General features: G+C 39.4%; 1 protein-coding gene across 8 annotated transcripts in view; it reads right to left on the reverse strand.

The window, feature by feature from the left end:
* Positions 1–6,389: 6,389 nt before the first annotated feature.
* Positions 6,390–21,905, reverse strand: part of CNOT4 (CCR4-NOT transcription complex subunit 4) — a 78,505-nt gene continuing 62,989 nt past the window's right edge. For 5 of the 8 annotated variants that reach the window (XM_074902651.1, XM_074902650.1, XM_074902652.1 and 2 more), the window contains exons 12-13: positions 8,581–8,793; positions 6,390–7,821 (exon numbers count right to left, since the gene is read on the reverse strand). In XM_074902651.1, the coding sequence (XP_074758752.1) occupies positions 7,520–7,821; positions 8,581–8,793 (515 nt within the window). In that variant the 3' untranslated portion in view covers positions 6,390–7,519. The remainder of the gene's footprint in view (positions 7,822–8,580; positions 8,794–21,905) is intronic. The other 3 variants (XM_074902655.1, XM_074902656.1, XM_074902657.1) reach the window with 3 other exon arrangements.

Genomic DNA, 21,905 nt, shown 5'->3' on the forward strand with positions numbered 1-21,905 from the left:
TGGGGGAGGGAGCATGTGGTAAAGCTTTCACAGATCCTTTGCAAAAGATGACAATGCCTGCAGTGGCCATTTACCAACAACTGCACCATGAGAAGGAACAAATCTTTAATTCTCCTAAGACAACTGAAGCTGTAAAAAGGACAGGAAGAACAGGACCTGTTCTGCACTTCCCTTCAGCTCAGGTCCTAACCTTACCTTTTTGTCCTCCCTCTTTTTCCAGACAAGTCTAAACACAGGGAAGGGGAATAATCTTACTTCAAGGTAAGTTGTTCTTCAGTTCCCTCCTGGATGCTCATGAGATTGCCCAGACTACATGTGGAAAACGTGCTCTGCATGCAGACAGACCAGCCATGAATTCAGACACGGTGCTATGGGTGTTTTGGGCTCTCATGAGCAGTCAGTGACACCATACCCACAGACTACGCTTCCCTTCTGTCTTACCAAAATAGGCTTCATGTCCAGGAATTCAGACCTCGATCTGCCCTGGGAACAGCACTGCCCAATTTCTTGTTCGTGTAGGAAGGGTTTGTCTTGCTAAGAAATGAAATCAGGAAAAAAAACAGAAGGGAAAACTGAAGAGGATAGGAATTTTCCTATCAGTTTCCTTCTCTGTTCTTCTCCCTTGTCATGTTTTAAGAAATAAAGCCTCACTAAGTTTCCCCTCTTTCCAAGGACATTTTTATATGAAAAACCAACACTTGGGCCAGTTTGCTGTTCCTTGGATCTGAGCTAGGCTTTAAAAGCAAAAGTGGGATTTTTTGCTACATAAGGTTAAAGATTGACACCTGCTTCACTGCAAACTGAAGTGACACACATTTTAGGTATCATCTTCTGTCAAACATGTCCAGAAAAATGCTGATTTCGAAGCATCATAGAGAATTTTCAATAAAAATCTGACCGTTATTCACAGAGAGGAAACTGTCAACTTGAAACAAGCATTTTATACAACTGATATTTAAAAAAAAAAATTTACTTGACAAAATTAAAAAGTTTCCTTGGGGTAACGTTTTGCTGACTTTTTGTGTGCAAAGTTAAGCTTTCCACCACAAAAATTTTCTCCTAAAACCTTGGCAGACTTAGCCTTAAATTCCTCCAGCTGGGAGAAGCACAACCAGATCTTCCTCAAGCTTGCAGAAGACTGAAACCAAAGAAGAAAGGTGGGTTAAGGGCAGGAAGCCCAACTCTACCACAAGTTTCCGTCCCAGTCCCTTATCTTTGCCTCAGTTCCTTCTCTCCTTGGACCAGCATGGCAAAGAGCCGAATTAAGGCTGTGAAGAGCCACACTCAGCTTCAGCCCAGGAAGGCAACGTCAGTAAGGCAACAAGAAGCACCATTTGCATTTATTTGCCAAAAGAGGAAGGAGGAAGGTAACTATGCTGAAGCCTTAAGTAATATTTAAGTAATATGAAAATGGTAAGAAGCAAACCTCACAAGCCTATAATCCCACACATTCTTGACACACCACTCAGTGGTTTGTTGGAGCCACCATCTACCCAACATTGCTTCACCAGAGCAATACATGACGTTGCTGCCCTCCCCACTGTTTCTCCCTTGCAGACCAGCAGAGAAACTTCACCTTTCTCCATGCTAGGGAAGGGGGTTTCCAGCTGTCTAAGATCCTGGCCTCCTCACAGGTAAGCTGAAGCTCCAAGAGGTTTAGTTGCAATGTTTTATGCAACATCAAATACAATATCCAGTTATGCAATATATTATCTATCTCATTTCTATTCATTTTTTATTTAAATGATATACATGCGATGTATAGTGTACACAAAGGTGGGCCCTGGAACTAAAGGAAACCATCAGAAGAGGGACAGAGATAGCTGCAAGGCCAGCTCATTGCCGATTCTGTCCCAGGCAAGCCTCACAAGCAGTTGCTTTCTGCTCAGTGTTTGGACAAAGAGAGAAAGCACCCTCAGGTCTTTTTAAAACAGGATTTTAAGTTTCAGATGCCACACTGGAAACTTCAGCCCGCAGGCTTATCTAGAAAGAGCTAAACAAGTTTTGGTCACAACTTTCCTCTTCAGTGAAGCTCAGTGTACCAGCCTCTTAGGACTGTTGGCTCTGACAGAAGAGGCTTCAGACCCTCTCTGAAGATCCAGGCAAAGTTAATGCTGGGACCTGTAACATTCAAATTACTAAAGCCATGAAACTCTAAAAAGATATTCATTGTGATTTTTGAAAAGAATGACCACCCTCTGCCAATACAAGCTTTCTAGACTTTTAAGTCTAGAAAGTCTAGTTCTAGACATTTTAAGTGTTGCTGTGCTGGTAAAATGAGGAGAGAGCTGAGCAAATCCCACCCTCTTCTTCAAGCATCTCTGAAATGGAGAGGCATTTATCAAATTTGTAACTCTGAGGACTGGGTTTAAAGAAATAGTAATCTAGTAAGATTTCACAGGAGAAAGCAACAGTATGCTGTTGATTACTGTATCCCTCTGAGACTCTACCTCCTCTGTGTTGCAGATGGACTCCTCGTGACCACCACAGGTCAAGCAGATCAGTTTCCCATCTACTTTAGATTAACGAGGACTTTTCTATACTGTTTTCCTCCACAATGACACCACCTCTGCTCAAATAACTTCCACACCTACTATCACTGCATCAGACCACCCTAAACCAGTGCTTTTCATCAGCAAATCCAGTAACAAATCTGTTGCTGCCAGGATCACCCAACTCAAACCTCTACGCAATGCAGCAGTTCAGACTTCTGCATCCCCGCAAGCTGCCCTAGCTCCCTGTATGACAAAGAACCTCATTTGGTCACTTTCATCTCAGGAGTCTTCACTTCACCACAAACAGCAGTAAGCCTACGGCAAAGGCAAACCCCATAAAGAAAGGAAGATGAAGATCTTGCTCATATACATTGTTCCCACATGTAGATCAGAGCGTACTGAAGCTACACCATTTCTTACACTGTCACCCAAAGCTATGATGATACTTCACTTTACTCCTTAGGAGCTTTGTTTACAGTCACAGCCATAAACAGAAGTGGACCTGAGAGCTGTTTCTCATCTGTGGAATGTCCCAAAGTAGGGAAAAAGATACGCTGTGTGAAGAGGAAGGAGCACAAGTTCTTACAGTTACTACACCCACATTCAGCTTGAACAGATGATAATGAATCCGCGAAGCAGAAAGCACTTCTATAGCTAGCCATATAGCCACACACTGCTGGAATATGCAAAGCAACAACTATTTTTAATGCATGGATTCATGACAAATGCACTTTGCATAATTTGCTCTGTGTGCGCTAAAAATCCATGTCACTGGCAGCTGGACTAAAGAGTTCATTCCCTTCAAGAAGTTACAGGTACCTACAACCCCTTCAGCTACGGTTAGTGACAACTCCAGTCCCCTGGCCCTTCAAGCTCTGTGCCACCACTCAGCATTTCTTACACACCTCAGTTCTGGGCAGTAAGTTTTATTCTAGCACTACAGCTTGCCCCAGAGGGACTTGGTCCCAGACAATACAGCACCTAACATATACAGTGGATTTAAGTATGTTGGAGACCAACAACAAACTTAAGCTCCTTTGCAACTTACAGCAAATTCCATGTACCCCAAGGAGAGGGATGAAAAGCACCGCAGTAATTGCTCTACTGTATTTCGAGTGTATTCTTCTAAGCTCCTTTGCAAGGGTGAGGGAGAAAATTGGTGAATGATCCCTTCTCCCCTCAGAAGAGGAAAAGGTGTTCAAGCCAAAACTCTCCCCAGCAGCATGGCCAGCTCTACTGAACTGTAAAAAAACCAAAGTAAAACAGAACAAAAACACAGAGCCAAAAAACCCAAAATCAACACTAAAAAACCCAAACGAAACCAAACCATCCCCCACAGAAGCAACCAACCACACTGCATTTTCCCTAAAATCCAACATTTTGTATCCCTATGATTAAATGAGCATCTTGGAGAGAAAAAAACCTTCTCGGACAACAGAGTCTATGATAGAAGGGAAGGAAAACAGAAGTTTGGAGTTCAGGAAGTAGAATGCAAACTCAGCTTCATGATTAAAAACTGTCATGAAAACAGGCAATGGTGTTTTAAGTATGGTTAGAGCAGCCCTGTCAAGACACTGCACTTATAAGGGCACATACCTGCTTACGCTTGACTTGCAAACAGGAAAAGTTATAAAAGGAAGGAAAATGAATTTATGCAACGGCTCTTCACCTTATCTAGCATGTGGCATTATACTCCCTTGCTTAATCCAGAGAAACATCATTCCCTTACTAGCTATTGAAAAGAAAAAAAGCAAGCAGCCAGAAACCCTTAGTATCAGTTCAGCACTGCTGAATCCCAAATAACTATGCTTGAATTGAGAATTCTTTGAAAAAAATCAGCACAACTACCAACACATTCATGGCTAATAACACCCTTTTCCTCCTCAACACACATTCACATCCATTCTGGACAAGGAATCTGGTCCATCCTCTTTCTCCAATTTCTTTTCCACCAGACACAGTCTACCAAATGTGTTGCTTGTCCTGAGTCACCAGCCTTTTGGTCAAGCACTGTTCTTTGCTTAATGCAAGGAAGAGTTGCAAGCATCCATACAATATATAAAACAGACCATGCACTGGGATGATCTCATGGACAAGCAGACATACGGATGCTCTCCTTTCAGTAAAGGTTCCTGTACAGAACTTCTTGCCACAGGAAGAGTCCATCCAATGACAAAAACCTCAGGAGAAACTAACTGAGCTCCACACAGTTTAACAGAGTGAAATGTCAGGTTTCTTGCCAACTGGAGGGGATGCAGAAATCTGCATCAGACAGTAGATAAAACTAGGCTAAAAGAGGCAGAAGCAGCACCCACACACATCAGCCTGAACACTGATATATTCTAATGCTAGTAACACCAATGTTACTGACCAAGAAGTCTTTCTTTGGGGGGGGACGGGACACAGCACCATAAAGAGAAAAACCATTCTAGTTATCAACCTTTTGCTGAAGGCTGTTTGTCAGTAGGCCAATAACACAAGCTGTTGTATGGCAGCAAGGAGTAAGTGCTCTCCTGAACCACCAAATCCTGTTTTCTAGTGGTAGCAGACTACGGGCACAGGTCTACCTCAGCACATCCTAAACTGCGACAAAGACAAATCAAGAACTGAAGAAGGCCACAGCTTCAGGAATTGCTGTAGTACATAGGAAGCAGTTACAACTGCTTTGTGAAGCTTGCTTATTGTGAGGATCAGGAAGGGTACCCTTCTGAAAGAGAAATATTAAAGGGCAAAAATGTCTGTGTCTAACTGGGGGAGGAGAGGGGAGAAAAAAAAAAACCAAAGCAGCCCATTGCATCTTCACCAGCACCTCCAGCAGACTGTTCTCACTGGGTTGCATCCCCAGTGCCAGCAGCAGACAGTGTCCAGGAGAAGACATTCCCAGCCTACTTCTCCTTCCACCACCATCAGTTAGAGCAGGGGATTGTGCAGAGGCTGAGTGACAAAAACAGTGTTTGCTTTGCAGGGGAGTGTTAACAAAGGGTGTGCACATTCTCCCAAGTAATCAGGGCACACAAGTGATCTGCAGCACAGATGCCCATCCAGAAACACTAAGTGCAGTTCATTAACACAGATAGTAAATACACCACTAAATGGCAACACAGGTGAGAGAAGAGCAAAAGCTGGCAATCACTAACAAGTGATGTTGTACAAAGCAAGATAGGTAGAGTCACTTTATGCAGATTCAATGCCTGGTTCACCTGTCCAGCAATCAATTCAGGACTTGCTCCCACTCCCTGGACCATGAAAGGCCAGTCCCCCGACCCCCATTAGGTGCCCACAGTTCAGCAGTGGGAATTCCCTCCCTCACCCCTGCCAGGAGCAAACATTTTAGGAGGGCAGCCAGCCCAAACTATACAACTCACACCAGGTAAGAAATCCTTCTGCACAGGTATCTCTAGGATTTCAGGCTCTCTGCTATCCTCATGAGCACTCCAATCACAAGGTTGCTGGTTTTAAATATCTCTCACTGGAAGCATAAGAGCTTGTTGGATGCCTTCTATATGGTAAGAGCTCTTTATCCCCTGCTGTGCAGCAACATTTTACACCTTTAAGCAAGGATGCCTACGGACACAGAGAGTATTAACTAAAATTCTCTGCTACCCCTTCAGACACATATACTGCCATGCTATCTGTCCCAAGTTGATATGGCATTTGATTCAGAAAATATAAAGAAGTTTTTCAGATTTAAAAGGATACCACCTATAAAGGTTAGAGACAAGAGCCTCTAGCTATTGACATGAGTACAGACAATAGAATCCCTTTAACAATGTGTGTATGATTTTCCCACCCTTCAATACAGAAGTCACCATGCAAAGCAGTATTTCCATGAAAGAGTAGCTCCAGTTTAATGAACAGAAAAAAAACCCCACATGCAGTGACAAAAGGTTTTCAGACACAGTAATTAAAAATCCAAGTTTAAAAAAAAACCAAAAAGCAAATGCAAAGTCATCATCAAGTTCTCTGTTTATTTAAGATTTTAGTTTTAATTCTGAAGAAAGAGGTACATTTCCTTGGTTTTAGTTTTAGCATCAGGTTATAACCATGTTTATTTATCTGTTTCTTTTTTCCTGTCTTTTCAGTACTGCACAAACGTCCAGAAACTACAGGGTTAAGTAAAAGCTGCAGGCAGAGGAGGTCAAAGGTTGCTCCTGATGGTGATCATGTGGCCCCAATGCAGTGCTATCCCAGAGTGCCCTAATCAGGTGAATCTTTGTTTTTTTAAAAAAAAGAAAGAGAGACTGACAGAGGAGACAGAAAGACTGAAGTAAATATCACTCATGTTTCAGCTGCTTATATTATGTATACGCTAGGTATTAAATCTGTGAATACTTTTAAACCATTAAAGTTTACTTTAAATCTAAAGCCAAAATTAAAGAAAAATCTTATTCTCTCCTCTTTAAACCACTCTTTAGCAACATGCCAGTTACTCATAGCTATAAGTGTTTTGTCTTTCAACACACTTCATGTCAAACTCTGACTGGCACAATGAAATCTCCTTCTCAAAAAAAACCCCAACATAGCATTTCTCTGTGTAGTGCCACACTGAATGCAAAATAAATGCTAGGCCACTGTTTGCTCCACATGTTCAGTAACTTCATTTAAATTAAATACCTTTTTCATGTTTCTGCATTTGATTCTGCATTGCATTTTTCCCCTACTGCAGATTGACACTTTTCCACTAGGCAGAAATACTCATGTGCAAAAGACATAAGACAGTAATATTCTCCTTAAGCATTGAGACTGCATTTTGATTTCTCTCTCTCTTTTTTTTTAACCTTAGAATGGTTAGAAAATATTTCAAACAGTGTATTTCAAACACTGGCTCAGCAGAAACTTAACAAAAAGATACGGTCATGACCCTGTGATGGCATTGCATTTGGGGGGGAAGTTTGATCAGGAACTGGATTCTTCAGAAAGAAAGATATGACAGGGAACAGTAGGTGGGCATGGGGAGGAGTCAGGGTGGGACACTTCCTGCACTTCTAACGTTTTGGGTTTTTTTTTAAATTTTTCCTCCTTTTCTAATGACGATCCAGCGCTGAGCTCTGTAGTAGATCTGTGGGGGTTTTACTGGGGGGTCTGAAGGCTGTCTGAAAGCCTGGAGGTGGGGAATGGAAGCTGGTGGGGTTTGAAGGAGGAGAGTAGGGATTCCAACTGGCTCTGTGCAGAGGGATCTGTGTGCCGAAGGGGTTACTGTGGTGCGTCTGTGATGGTGCTGCACTGGGGCCGTCTACCTCTGTGAGAGCCTGAAGAGATTTTAGCCAATGTGGAGGATTGTCATCTTGAAGAGTGTCTAAACTGTTTCCTGTGGAGGCTGGGATACCTACGAAAAGAAGAAAAAACACAGGGATACAGACAAGTCAGAGCAGAAGCAATAAGCTGAGCATGAAGGAAGTAAATTTAACCTAACAAAAAGCAACAGTGAGAAAACATGATTAGTTTGTACAGAGAACACATTTTACATTATTATATAATTACCCTGCCCGCAAAACATTTAACATTAAATCCAGATAGGAGAAAGTTCCCCTTCAGAGCACTTCATAAAACACATTTTTCTGTCAAACATCCTGTGCAAGGACTGCATCCCTGCTGACATGACCTTATGACACCAAACTACCAGTACACTACATGCTTCACTTCCTACTCTGCCTACTTGAATCATGCTTCAGCCTCTCTAACAGAAACATAACCAGACAGCCTTATAAAAGAGAGCTTTATAAACAAGTGGAGTATGTCCCTTTTTAAGTAACAAAGTCCAGTGAATGCCTTCAGTGCCTCAGGACCAGCGGCGCACATACCGGACATGCCATCCAGCAGAAGGGACACCTACGTTGACCCTACAGATAAGTGCTGATCAGCCTGACTGCCTGCAAAGGTCCTGGGCATGCATGGCAAAGACCTAAGCGACAATGTTATACCTAGCGGTTCCACAAAAATTCCTGGATCCTTGAGGTTTTGTGGATGGAAGCTGGAAGAGACCACCGCATACTGACTTTTTCTTTTTTTCCAGATGTAAATCAGTTTGTGCCAAATACCCATTTGATGGTTTGCCAGCAGAGCTGAAGGAGTGAGAAACGGTTACCTGTGATGATTGCGGGGTCCATCCAGCTGCCAGGGCTGTCCCAATTCAGGCTGTCGGTGGTGGCAGTGTTGGACGTTGGTACACTGTGGTTGGCGTTGGAAGGGGAAGAAGCATTGGGCAGTCCACCAAAGTTGATGTTAATGTTCGGTAGAAGTGCCCTTAGCCCGTCCTGCCATTCCTTCATATTTAAACTCTCTACAGAACTGCTGTTGTCTGGGAGATTTACCAACAAAAAAAATGAAAGATAAAAAAATAAAAAGCTGAAGTTAGAAACAGATGTCGTTCTTTGGTGGGGTATGGGATTTTGTTTTTACTTTTTAAGCTAAGCATTTAATATTTTCTCTGTCCAAAAACTAGGGTCACTGTTTATATGATTGATGAATTATTCAGAGAGGCTGGCAGATTTTAAACCAAGTGTAAGGGAGTGGGAGAAAGATTTAACTCCTCCCCCAATTTATATTTCCCCATTTTTTTCAGTTCAGAGACTTGATTATTCAAGGACACAGCACTCTCCCTTTATTAGTAATAGGGGAAAACCTACCAGATCCTTTATGAGCTCTGTTGCAAGCTAGATAACCCAATTTGGCTGCTTTATTAATGGGTAGCAGGCTCGAAAGGGTTGTTTTCTTTGAAGTATATTGAAGTGAAGAAAGGCTAGGTAGGGCTTTGCAATAGAAACCGAACATGATGAACCAGGGAGGTGGAGGAATATCACAGAAGTTGTTTGTTATAGCTCGCTCATTCACAGCCCTACAGATGTTCTTCTGAAGGAAATGGTAACTAGATTTTCATGAAGTTGGAGGGAGTGCAATTTCCTCTTGCAGTTGAAGAACAGTAGTGAAAATTCTTTAGAGACCTTTCAGAATAATTCCCGACAAAGCAACATCCTCAAAACTTTGTTTAGAAGCAAACCAGCTGGACAACAAAACAGTCAAGTCTCAACTATTTGTCTAAATGTTTCAGGGCATGTATTGAAAAGGACAACAGGATAACATGGCTATGAGCACTACAACAAATGGTCCCTGAACACAAACACTAAAGCATGTTATCTAGAGCAGACTATCAGGTTCTACAATCCATCTCCTGCTTTAGGTATCTCAAAGCAAAACAAACCAACCAGACACAAGCATCCTAGTATTTATCAGCCAATATAGAAAGTCATACTTAATCAACTTGTGGTCAAATATATTTGAAAAGAAAGTGTTGGGTAGTACATTGGCAGTACGCACTTTCTGTCACCGAATACAGCTTTTTAAACTTTTTTCCCCCCAACTGTCTCTGCCTGTCATAAGTGAAGAAAGAACCTTGTTGTCAATCAAATGGTTACAGAGATGTACTTACGTAATACTGCTACTTCATCAACAATGGAAGAGATTTAAGTCTTCATTGAAATATAGAGGGTATCACTAACTTGCAACTCTGTACTGTGGAGACTAAAGAAAGCAGTCTCACTTGCTATCAAAACCTACCTTGACAATTTTTGTAAAAAATTTGGGAAGAACTAATGTCTCAAACGATTAACTTTTTGTAAATAAAAAAGGAAATTCTTCAGAATAAACTTTATATAAGGTTCTGCTTCTGTACAGAATTACAGCAAGTAACTTCAATCACAAATCACAGCAAGTCATACCTCAGTCCACATCACCAGTTGAACTTCAAAACAAATTACTATGCAAATCTGCCATATCCACTTTGCCTAAGACAACTGTTGGAGCAATGCATTCATTTCTAACCCTATGCACACCTAATGTAGCTAGCTGTTCTAGCACATGCATAAATGTCCCCACAGGACAGCAGCTGACAGAAACCTAGGATGTCCATGGCCAGATCGACCTGATGCTGTGTATGGAGCCTAGGCAGGGATAAAAGCACGGGTGTAAAGAGTGTACTATGAAAATCATCCTCTGTGCCTGGGCAAGTTTGCAGAATACATTTGACCACAGATTCTGGAAGTTTTACAGTTGCTGTTACCTCCACTCACTGTCTGAGGCTGGGAAATCACTCTTCCTCAGAGGTTACATGAGGGAAGACAGACAACTCCTAAAGTATTCCCATAAACAAAGAAAAGACAAGTCAAAAATTAGGTAGCAGAAGTAAACCAAAAGCCTGCCTGTTACTGCATGCATCATGTACATCTGAAGATTAAAATTTTGAGAGCTACAGGAGAAAAAAAATAGTAGTAACAGAACTGCAGCTCTGCCCCAAGCAAGTAATCTAAGACCAGCTTTTTAGTAACACCTTAGCATACAGATACAATCAAGACTCCAAATGTGTGTGGCTGTACCCACACACTGTGTGCAGCAATGTGGTCTGTGAGGCCTGGTGTACAAGTCACTTTGGGTGGAAAAAAAAAAACCCAGGCGTATCCGCAGTTTGTTCTCTAATGAGCCATAGTGCATACAACTGGCTTCCATTTGTACTTTCATTTCTTCTATTGTAAATCAAATCTATCCCTCCCTCTAGAGCTCCCACTTTTTTTTTCCTTGCAATACTTATGCACGCAATAAGTTTTAAAGAGTTTGGTGCAACACATTTTTCATTCAAACCTGTGATCCTGGGGCTTAAGAAATTAAATTTTTTAAAAGTATTAGAAATATCCGCAACAGATGTTTGCTCACAACCCTCTTGAACAACCATAAGCCTATGAGGCAAATTCTAAATTCATTTCTTGGGACAGAAGTAGCCAGCTCACCCTCACAGAAAACTGCAATGGATTCTGCACGGTACACCATTAGTTTCAACTTTATTTTCTCACCGCTGCTTCCAACAGCTTGTGCAAAGACATACAGCTCAGTTTAACTACTCTTTTGTACTACAAGGCAAAAAGCACACACAAGATGCTTACCAGGACCACGCATGAGTGAACATACTCAGCACAGCAACTGTGAGCAGGGGATCTGCAAGCTCATGGTGATCTTAATCGTGGACATTACCCCCAACGCTCATGTGCAAAGAAAATAAACATGTAGCAAACTACACATCTGCATCATGTTACTGAGGAAGTCTAATGAAGGCAAAGCCAGGAAGATGTCATAAGGAATGGGATAGGAAAATAAATGTAGTAGGGCATTAGACCACCTTGGGCTAAGAAAATACACAAATTTTTGTCAATTATTCTCCATTTAAAAAAAGACATAATACAGCACACATAACAGTCCAGAAAGATAGCAAGCAGGTGATGCACAAGATTTTCATGGAACGGAAAAAGCTGGCACTGTCTGGTGATGAGAAATTAATATGACGCATGCATAGTGCACCACTGCTGTGTGCCCTCTCTAACACAGAACAAAAGAAAATAAGAAACTAAGGAAGACTGTCCTTTATCTCAACTGTCAGTACAAAATCCACTCGGAATCACAGAAATCAAAAAATGAAAAGCCTTAAAGTATTCAATATCTATTAAAACTATTATTTGCTAGCAATATGGACATTTATTAAAATCTTGTGCTCCTGGGTACAAAAGCAACAAACAAAGAATCCTAACAGATTTATGGTCCTTCCCAGATAGCTGGGTTTGTGGAGCTGAAAGACGAGCTATGACAAAAACATTGCCCTCTGAAACCAAAGAAAAAGCAGACAACACATTATTCAGGGGTCTGTAACAGGGTTTTCCACCTTGGCTAATAAATGCACAGAGTAGAAAAAAAAACCCAAACAACAAAACAAACATGACCAAAGTTTCACAGCCTCCAAGGAGAAATGCTGCAATTAATCTTGTAATATGGGATCTAGTAAGGGATTAAAATGCATTAAGGTGTTAAAAGTAGATGGGATCAGTAGAGAATGCTCTACAACATTCCCTAGACTGCCCTCTGAGGCCTCAGTTACTGGCTCTGACAGGTGAAACACCTAAGTTAAAAAACCCCTGATGTAAGCCAAGTACATGAGAAATCTCCAAGCACCATACAGCAATACCCAAAGCAAACAATTAAATCAGCATGTCTTCACTGGAGTCTGACAAATTTTAAACAAGAGCCTAAGTGAAAATGCAAGTCAACCCCAGAGGCAGGAGTTACTTCCACCACCTGAAGAAAGTTAAGTATCTTCAGAACAAATTACTGCTCATCCTTTGGCTAGCTTGTCCTTTTTGTTAATTAAGTTTATGCTTCACCATGAAGGTAGCGCCATAGTTTAAAATGAGAAAAGGTTAGCTCTCAGTTAATACAGATCTACTTAAACAGGACCTGTCTATTATCTTTCTGTACTTCTAAACTTAATTGCTTGAAGAGAGTAATTTTTTGACTAGCTAGCAGAATTCTCAGTTGGACATCGTAACCCAGGGGCATGAGAACCAATGCACTACTTTATCCCCTCTCTCAGCAAGTGGAAAAATTGTCTCCTTCCTTAGCCTCATCCTAATTTAAAGCAGTATGTCCACGGACAGTGGGAAAACACAGAAGAAAACATGTTACGACACAGCTGATGGCAATAAAACAATTTGTACACATCAAGATAAACTGTAGGTTCCTCCCCACATGCTTCGGCTTTGTCTCCAAGAGGAGAGTATAACCTGGTGAAGCATCATTGAAAATACCACCGTTCACATGAAAAACAGACTCCAGTACATGTTCTGGACTCTAGTCCTCCTCTGATATGCATTTCATAACCCTATGGAAATAGTGGAGACTTGTGCTTACAGAGGTGAACAGGTCCCACAGATCTAGCACTGAACTTTTTCATTTGTCTGAGGTAGTATGCCAGCATGAAAGAAAAGCACTTGTATGCAAAATTTTCAAAGTCAACCACTGTCTGAAAGCAAGCAAAGGGAAGAAAAAAAAAGATTCATCCCAAACTTAGCCTGTCCACACAATTTAAATTAAAAAATACTTAAATTTAGCTTAAAATAGAATATGATTGAGAAGCCTGAACATTCATCTGTATAAAAGCCAGTTGTTTAATGAATTTCTAAATAAAATAATTGCCCCATCATGACATCCTACATGATAGTCTGGTAGTGTTATCTCAATATCCTCTACCTGCAATGTCTTAGCATTATTCCTTCAAATCAGGCAAAGCAGTGTCTATTATTTGGGGGAGAGACAGCAAAGAGGATGATGGCTAAGCCAAGAAACATTGTTCTGTTGACATTACCAGTATTTTAGAAGACATTTGCAGGAGCAGAAGCTGCGTTGACACCGGCTGTTCTGTGACTTCATAAATTCTGACAAATGACATCACAATCTAGACCCAAAGGTGTTTCAGACTTGGCCACACCACATTTGTGATGTTGACGCACTTGATCTTTTATACTAAGGGTAATAAGAGAGCATGTCTTACAGTTTACTTGGTGGGAGACAAGCTCACTAAAATCAATGTCCTACAGAGACCTGACCATTTCAAATTATTGCCCCAATTCTGATACAAGTCTACGGTCAAATCCATATCAAAATTCACACAGTATATGCTTAAATAAATACAACTAATAGCAAAGATCACACGGCCATCACAGTAAGTGTAAAGAAAGTGTATTTCTTTGCTTTGCCAAAATTATATTCCAAGCTATTACAAGAGCCCAGTTTCATACTAATTGTGTAAAACCATTAAATATCTTTATGCCAAGAGTCCTAAATATTCTAGTCCTGCTGAAAAGCAAGCAGTCCTGCAAATCTAGGCTACAGTTATTTAATTCTTTTTTTAAGAACCCATCAGTATGCCATGTGTGTGACCAAGGCACACAACAGTGCTACAGAAAAGCTTCAAATAGGCAAAAGAAATTCAGAGGAAAACTGTCATATGAGAGAAAAACTTATAAGCAGTGTCACATACCTGACTGAACAGAATAGCAAAAAAGAAGTGAAGAGGCTATCAAGGTGTATTCAGTAACAGAATGGCTATTGCTATGACCTCCTTGTAAGAAGGCCTTTGTGAAATCTTCAAAGACACTGTACAGTAACAGTTTTGAAGCCTTGGCAAGACAACCAGAATGACAAAGTTGGGCCCAGGAGGGAGAAAAAAAAAAAGAAAGAGAAAATAAAAGGAACAGGAAATATTACAAGAAGGAGTTCACCAGTAGTCTTTCAACTTGATTAGAAACAAGTGAGGCCACCAGAAAAGCATACCCTTCACAGTGACACCCCTGTTAGTCCCAGCCTGCACTTTGCGCTACTATCTTCACAGATACTACAGATAGTCTGTGCTTCCCATGAAACAGGCTATTCCGAGAAGTGGCTGGGGCTTCTCTTTTCAGCTCAAAATTACTTCCCACTATTAGTATTTCTGTTTTGCAAAAAGTTGTCCAATATTTCACTCTGAGGGGGGAAGAGGAGGAAAGGATGATTTGCCACATCCTAAAATTAAATTATGCCCATCACATTAGATAAACTCAAAACCCTTTCATTCAAAGCTTATACACTTAACCATCAACAAAATAGTTATGATAAAACTGTACCTGTGTCACTTTATATGAGTAATAAACTTGATTTCTAATGGAATTTAAAACCATGAGTAAAATCCCATTTAAACCACTACAGCCCGAAGGACTTCACTCTCATACCTCATTGATTCTGTGTATCTATGATTTCTAGGAATCCCTCAATGCTTAAACCAAAGAAAGAGGTTTCACCCATTCACTAAGGCCTGAGAACATCACTGGCAGATTAAAGATTGAATCTTTTCACATTTAAACAGCAGCACTGTTCCATCAGGAATACAAGTAGCCACTTCCTAATATGAGGGAGGTATCAAAAAGACAGGAGCACTGCAAGACAAAGCTGTTTGAAGGGAACACTTAAAAGCCTCACTGACATTCTTTGCACACAGGAGGAAGCAACTTGGAAATCTGCAAAACCAGCATTCTAAGTGTCATCCACAGCACGGATATCAAATGAAAGTCTTATGGTCATGAGAGGTGGGGAAACACAAGTAGTATATATACATATACACACACATATCTGCACATGCACACACATACAAAACTGGCTTCAGTAGTCAAGAAACACCTGTCTGCCCTCAGCTTTAAAATAATGCAAGTAAGACAGCTTTTATCTGGATTCCACATTTATTTCCATGGCTATATTAATTCCACATGTACCCAATTTAAAAGATAGCCACATAAATCAAAAAAGCACTATTTTTCAATTTAAAACAAATCAAGTGCAACTTATCATGCTAGAAAGTCAAACTATCAAGTAGAAGAGGAATATATTTAATTCTAAAGTTTTCTTCAAAGGGGAAAGTAAGGTTTTTCTAAACAATATTCCTTTTTAATGAAGATCTGACAGTACAACTTAAGCTTTCTGTGACTAAAGTGCTAAGAGTCAGAAAATTTAATTTATTTTCAGGGGAAATCCCTTCTATGACACCAGTGAGGGGACAGCTCATCTTAGATACTCAGTAGGAAGATTCATATTTGTTGGTAAGTAAAATGTCAGTATTTTATTAAGTTTGAGAAAAGAAATTTTACTCTAAGTATTTTGGAGAGTTCTTGTAATTGATTTATATTTACCATGGATCAAGAGTCCAAATCTAGTAAGTAATTACAGCAGCCAGCCACCCAATTTTAAGCTGTAAGTAAATTTCACTGAGATTCTAACTTGCTTTGAAAAACATGCTTGACTTCATATCAGATGTTTCTATAGTACTCCAGCATTTTTTATTACTGACTTTTAAGTCAGTTCTTGCTAAAGAACTCTTAAGTCGTTTCTTGCTAAAAATGCATAGCTGGTCAACTGCAGGACTTAAATCAAGTTGGGGCCCACTGTCCTGCATAGAAAAGACAATATATTTTGTAATGCTTCCACCTTAGTCAACAAACAACCTCTTTTTCATGGATGATAACGAGATGCTTTTCATTCAATAAAAAGGACCCCATAAGAAAATAACCAGTTCTCACCACTGATAATTGTAATTCTCCACTTCTCAGAGGAAGCCGTCTGAAAAGATACAGGCCTCTGGAGGTGCCACATGTGCCAGAACTTTTATCAGATTTCTTACTTTCAATATTTATACCAAATCAGAGAAAACTTCAGCTATAGGCAGCCACAGATCTAACCAGTGGCACAGAAAGGTGATGCTCACCTTCCATGCTTTCTGCCAAGCTGCTGTTGGAAAACCATGAAGTGAGCAAGCTGTCTTCTTTAAAGAATAAGGACAGAAAATTAATGGACTAATGCATCTCTTACCATTAAGAGCCATCAATACTCAAAATTAGCATTAAACCTTTTACATACAGTGAGATCAAGAGGAAAAGTATAGCAAAATGCTCTTTCAACCACTGCATCGACATAAAGAGATGTGAGGCAGTACTCTTAAGTCATATTGCCTGTTGCTACGGTATGGGATTAAACTCATTTTGTACAGAGTATTTGGAGAATTTTAAGTTTTACAACATGCTGAATTTGTTTGAATGAAAGACCCATACCACACAGGCCAGACCCTCTTCTAAAAAGGTACAGCAGCAGGAGCAGAACCCCCTCAAAACTCCATACCAAATGATTATCCAGAGACCACAGAAGAGTGTCAGCTGCTATGCTGCAAATTCAATTTTTTTGTTTCACAATTGTCTAAAACAAGCTGTGTTTTTCTTTGTTCAGGAGACAGAATCAACTATTAAGAATCAACCCAGAGAAAGGAGACAAAGTCAAAAGGACAAACGTCAAATAAGAAATGTGTGCCCTAAATGGAAATGAGGTTACAAGTAAGAGAAGAACTCTTAGTATTAAAGGCAGAGTATGTCAAAGCCAATTCCAGTATCTCACCCTTCAATATGATCATAGCCAACATATAGGGATCTATCTTTGTTTTACTAAAATGTTGTCCAAAAGGAAGCATTAGGGAAGAAAGGATTTGATGTTCAAGACAAGTCCAATAGCTGGAAGCACAGAGGCCAGAAAATTTAAAGTGGGAGAAGATACACCACCTTAAACTGTTCAGATATGGAAGAGCTTAGGACTGAAAGTGGGAAGAAGTTGGACCTTCTTAATATAACCTTAATTGCTGTGCCCTCCCTCCTACCAGCTATTGCTTCACAAAAAACTAAATGCAGGCAAGACTCAAAAGTCTGTACACTAACCAGTGTCTTGATAAGGAATACAACACCACTACCACAAAGACTGCTGGATGGCACCCAAATTTATTAGAACTGTCTACCTATTGGTCTCAATCTCATCTTTAAATATACATAACCCCATAAATTAAGCTCTGCATATTCAAGAGATAAACCAGGTTTTGAGAGAACAAAATTTTATTTGTCAATTATATTAATCTACAAAGACTTAAGACATTCAAGCCCCCTGTTTTGAAGTTTCAGACAGTTCAGAGAAGTCTATTGTATCTCCACATCAATATGCTTCATGGCTAAAATAACTTGATGGATTTTACAGTGGTTATCTTCGAGGGCAATGGGTAAAACTTTTTTCTTCCCATACCCTAAACAGGATTTAATTCTTCGTGCTTCTTATCTGCCTTTGTGTCCACTTGACTATTTCATCTGTCTTAAGATTTCTAATATATGCATGATATACATAAATTGCCTGGGTTCAGGAAGCATTTTGACAATGCTCTGAGATGTATGATTTAATTTTTAGGCTGCCCTGTGTGGAGTCAGGAGTTCGACTCAATCCGTGTTGACCCCTTCCAACTCAAGGGGTTTCAGTGATTTATGTGGGAAGAATATACACACAATATTGTGTAGCATTAGTCTTTGCAGAGTTCAAATCCCAAACTAACTCATTATTATTGAATGCATAAGTTCCTACAATTAAGTTTTTTCTCATTTAGAGTTATGTTCAGGGTAATTATGAAATTAGTAAATAACAGCCAGTGTTTAAAAATGTCAAGTACTTCATCTTGCACAGAACTGACAGGAACGACAGACTATTTATTACTATTACTATTGCTATTTATTTACAAGCTTTTCCTCGTACTTTCAGAGTGAATTTGTCCTTATACTTTTTCTATGTAATAAAATCAGTGATTACCAACCACTCAGTAAACTCAAGAAATAAAACTATCTAATGCTATTTTTCCCATTATTAATATGCATGATCTCATTTTATAAGCATCTGTCTCAAAACACACTGTTAATCTGAAACCTATTTTATGATTCAACACTATATTATTTTAGAATATACCACTGGGTAGTAGGGTAGCAAAGATGATAGCGTATTACCTACCAAGTTACAAAGAGCGTCCTATTATCCTAAAGTATGATAAAAATAAAGGTACACACCCACCCACTGCTGTCAGCAGATCTTTCTTTGGCATTATCTGCAGAATAAAGGATAGCTACTGTCCTATATTCTTAGGATAGTTTGCACACAATCTAGGTAAGATTGCTTTTAGCAAATCATACTGTCCATGAATAAGAAGTCACTGAACTTTTCTCCCAAAGCAGTTACACAGTTATAACTGCACAGTAAATCATCTAATCCATCCCACACCAGAGAACAGCAACAAGCCTAAATTGTCCCTTATCATGAAAATATGTAACATCTGCTACAGTTTGCGAAATCATACGGTGGGGGGAGAAAAAAAAATGTTAGTTTGGGAATCAGTCAATCAAAAAGTTCATTTAAATATGGGTTGGGGACAGATGTATGCCTGATGAATATGACACATTTCAAGTATATGCATAATAAAATTATGAAGTCAATCATGTGTCATTGTGTCATTTCTCTAGAAACCGCAGAATAAGTTTAATAGATACTACTTCCTCTGAGATATAGGCTACCAAATTGCATATAGAAATTATTTTTAAATGAGAGGTTAAAAAAATAATTTAGGTAGTGCCTGTGTCCATTTAAATCTGGTGCACATCACAAAGCAGCCCTAAAGCTGTGGGATTATGAATACAGCACAGATCTGATTCTCAACTAAAAGGTAGCTTCAAAACATTACATTTAACATGTCACACAAGCATTTCAAATCCATTTGAATACTAATGCATACCTAAAGCGGAAGCAGCAGCAATTTAAAAGATGCCATTTTCTTCATACAAGCTTCCAAACCACAAATACGCGTAGTGAGATCAAATAAAATTGGATTTAGTATACTATTTTCTAGGCTTTCAAACTCCCTATGAAATTGTAAAAGTTTTTAGATCTGCTTGCTTTCACATAAATGAAATAGAGAAGTTGAAAAGCACTGACTAAATAGGGCAGGCAAATGCACAAAATAAAGGAATGTTAGTGTGTTTAGGGGTTTTTTTGGTGTTTTCTGTTTGAATTTGATTTTTTTTTTTTTAATGACTGGTCCAATACTATTTGCTTCAGGAATTTATAGTCCTGTAAAATATTGTGATCAAAAACCTTAGGACACATGCAACTTTGACAGTAGTTGAAGGTCTCTGCTAGAAGACAGAATGTGAAGTTTCATCTGCACTACATTTCTGTTGTTGTTACATCTGAAACAGCTGAATTGATGACATTTTCTAAAACACCTCAATATAGACTAACAAAAGAATGAACAAAAAGGAGCTTCATGTATACTACAAATAATCTCTCCATACTGCTAAATGGCTATTATGATACACACAATCTTTTTAGCAGGTCAGCTAGGAGTGTGTTATAAAGCACTGCACTGAAGTCCCATCAACATGATTTCTCTGTACTTGTATATCACTTTCCTCCCCCAACCCCAGACAGCTATATCTGTAAATCTAATGAAACTAGGAAAATTATATGATTATATACCTGCTACTGATAGATTAAAAGCAAGGACAAAGAACATAAATTATTCTTTCAAGAAGAGTATCAAAGAAATTAATTGAGAGACCTATACACTAGATAGAGATTTGAAAGGACAGAATAATAAACAAATTGGAAGCTATTAAGTCAACATGCAAAATAAGAGGTATGAGGGTACCTCCTGACTTTCAAGTTACTTTTACTTCTGAAACAGTCAGATCACTAAAGAAAACCTTAGGCACCAAATACCTTACAAATAATACAAAAATCCATAACCCAGAAAATAAACCCAGAACTGAGACTTCAGCTGATATCTGACAACAGGAAAAGAAAATGGAGTAAACTGTTTGTGCAAGTGATTCTGTTTTCAAGATACATGAAAGCTGACATGTAGATCAGCTGAGAAATGTGCACTGCAGCAACTGTTGCTAATTGTCAGCCAGGCAACTAACAATGTTTTCTATAACAAGAGATTAAGACCAACTCAAAGGAACTTTCCATAGTGACCACAGCAGATGTTCATTTTCTGGTTTTAGCACTGTATGTGCCAAAAATATTTTGAAATTAATTGGTTCTAGCAGTTGCATACAAAAAAGAATATACTTAAATATCAAATCTGTTGCCTTAAAATATATAGGGGAAGTACAGGACATGGGCTGTGCATCAACCAATACCACCACACAACTGGCTCTTCAGGAGCGGTACTAAGGATCTACGAGTCGTCTACAAAGATCAAGAGGTCCACTTTCAAACTGCCAAAGGCAATTAAAGTAACACAATTTAAAGAATACTTTTGCAAAGCTATAATCAACCTGTACTACAGATTTTTTACAGCACACAACGAATTTTATAGTCCCACTAGTCCACAAGATAGTCTTGTTACTGGCCTCTCGAACTAGCAATTTTTAGAACTGATTGGTAAAGTTGAAACTCAATGTCTTGCAATGTTCCTTGAAATTCTGTGTAGTTTAGGGGAAGCGAGCAACAATTTGCAGTGCCATGGATACTGCATTTTTGACTCCATGTCAAAAACAATTTATTTTTTCCTCTCTTTTTTTAACACTTTAGAGTAACCAATATCAGTTATTTTAGTCTATATACTATGAATCAGCTTAAGGACCCTACAGCAGTACTGTAGCTTCAACAAGCCTTCAAAGATGACCAAGTACAAAGAAGTCACAGCTCTTGTACTAGAGCATCAAAAACACAGTACTTTTTCTAGCTCACTTTTTTAATAGTATAGCTAGTACTTCTCAAAAGCCATGTAAAGAAAACACTGGCAACATCTCAAGAAGCAGTCTTCTCCATCTCAAGGCTACAAAGAGCTTACAGAGACTTTTTACCTGCAGTTCATTATATACCTAATACAATCTTTTTCCCTGTTAGGAAAAGAGAACCTGGGCTAAGCTAAATTAGAAGTATGGAAGGACTTAAAAGTCCAGAGGTGAATTTTTAATCAAGACAATTATTGTTACAATCATCTCCTTAGTTCTAACATTTGCTGCAAGAGCCTATCAATCCATTCATGGCAGCCTGAACTGGCCTGACTGTACATTTACTTTCTTCCAACATCACAACCCGCACAATCACGATGAATCCTCTTACACACATTGCAAGCATCCATTCAGTGAAAGATTAGCATAATATTAAGGCCATCTGAAGTACAGAAATGAGCAGCACTGAACGTTTCATTGTGCAGCC

The sequence above is a fragment of the Athene noctua genome, chromosome 3 (assembly GCF_965140245.1).
Source record: "Athene noctua chromosome 3, bAthNoc1.hap1.1, whole genome shotgun sequence".
NCBI lineage: Eukaryota > Metazoa > Chordata > Aves > Strigiformes > Strigidae > Athene > Athene noctua.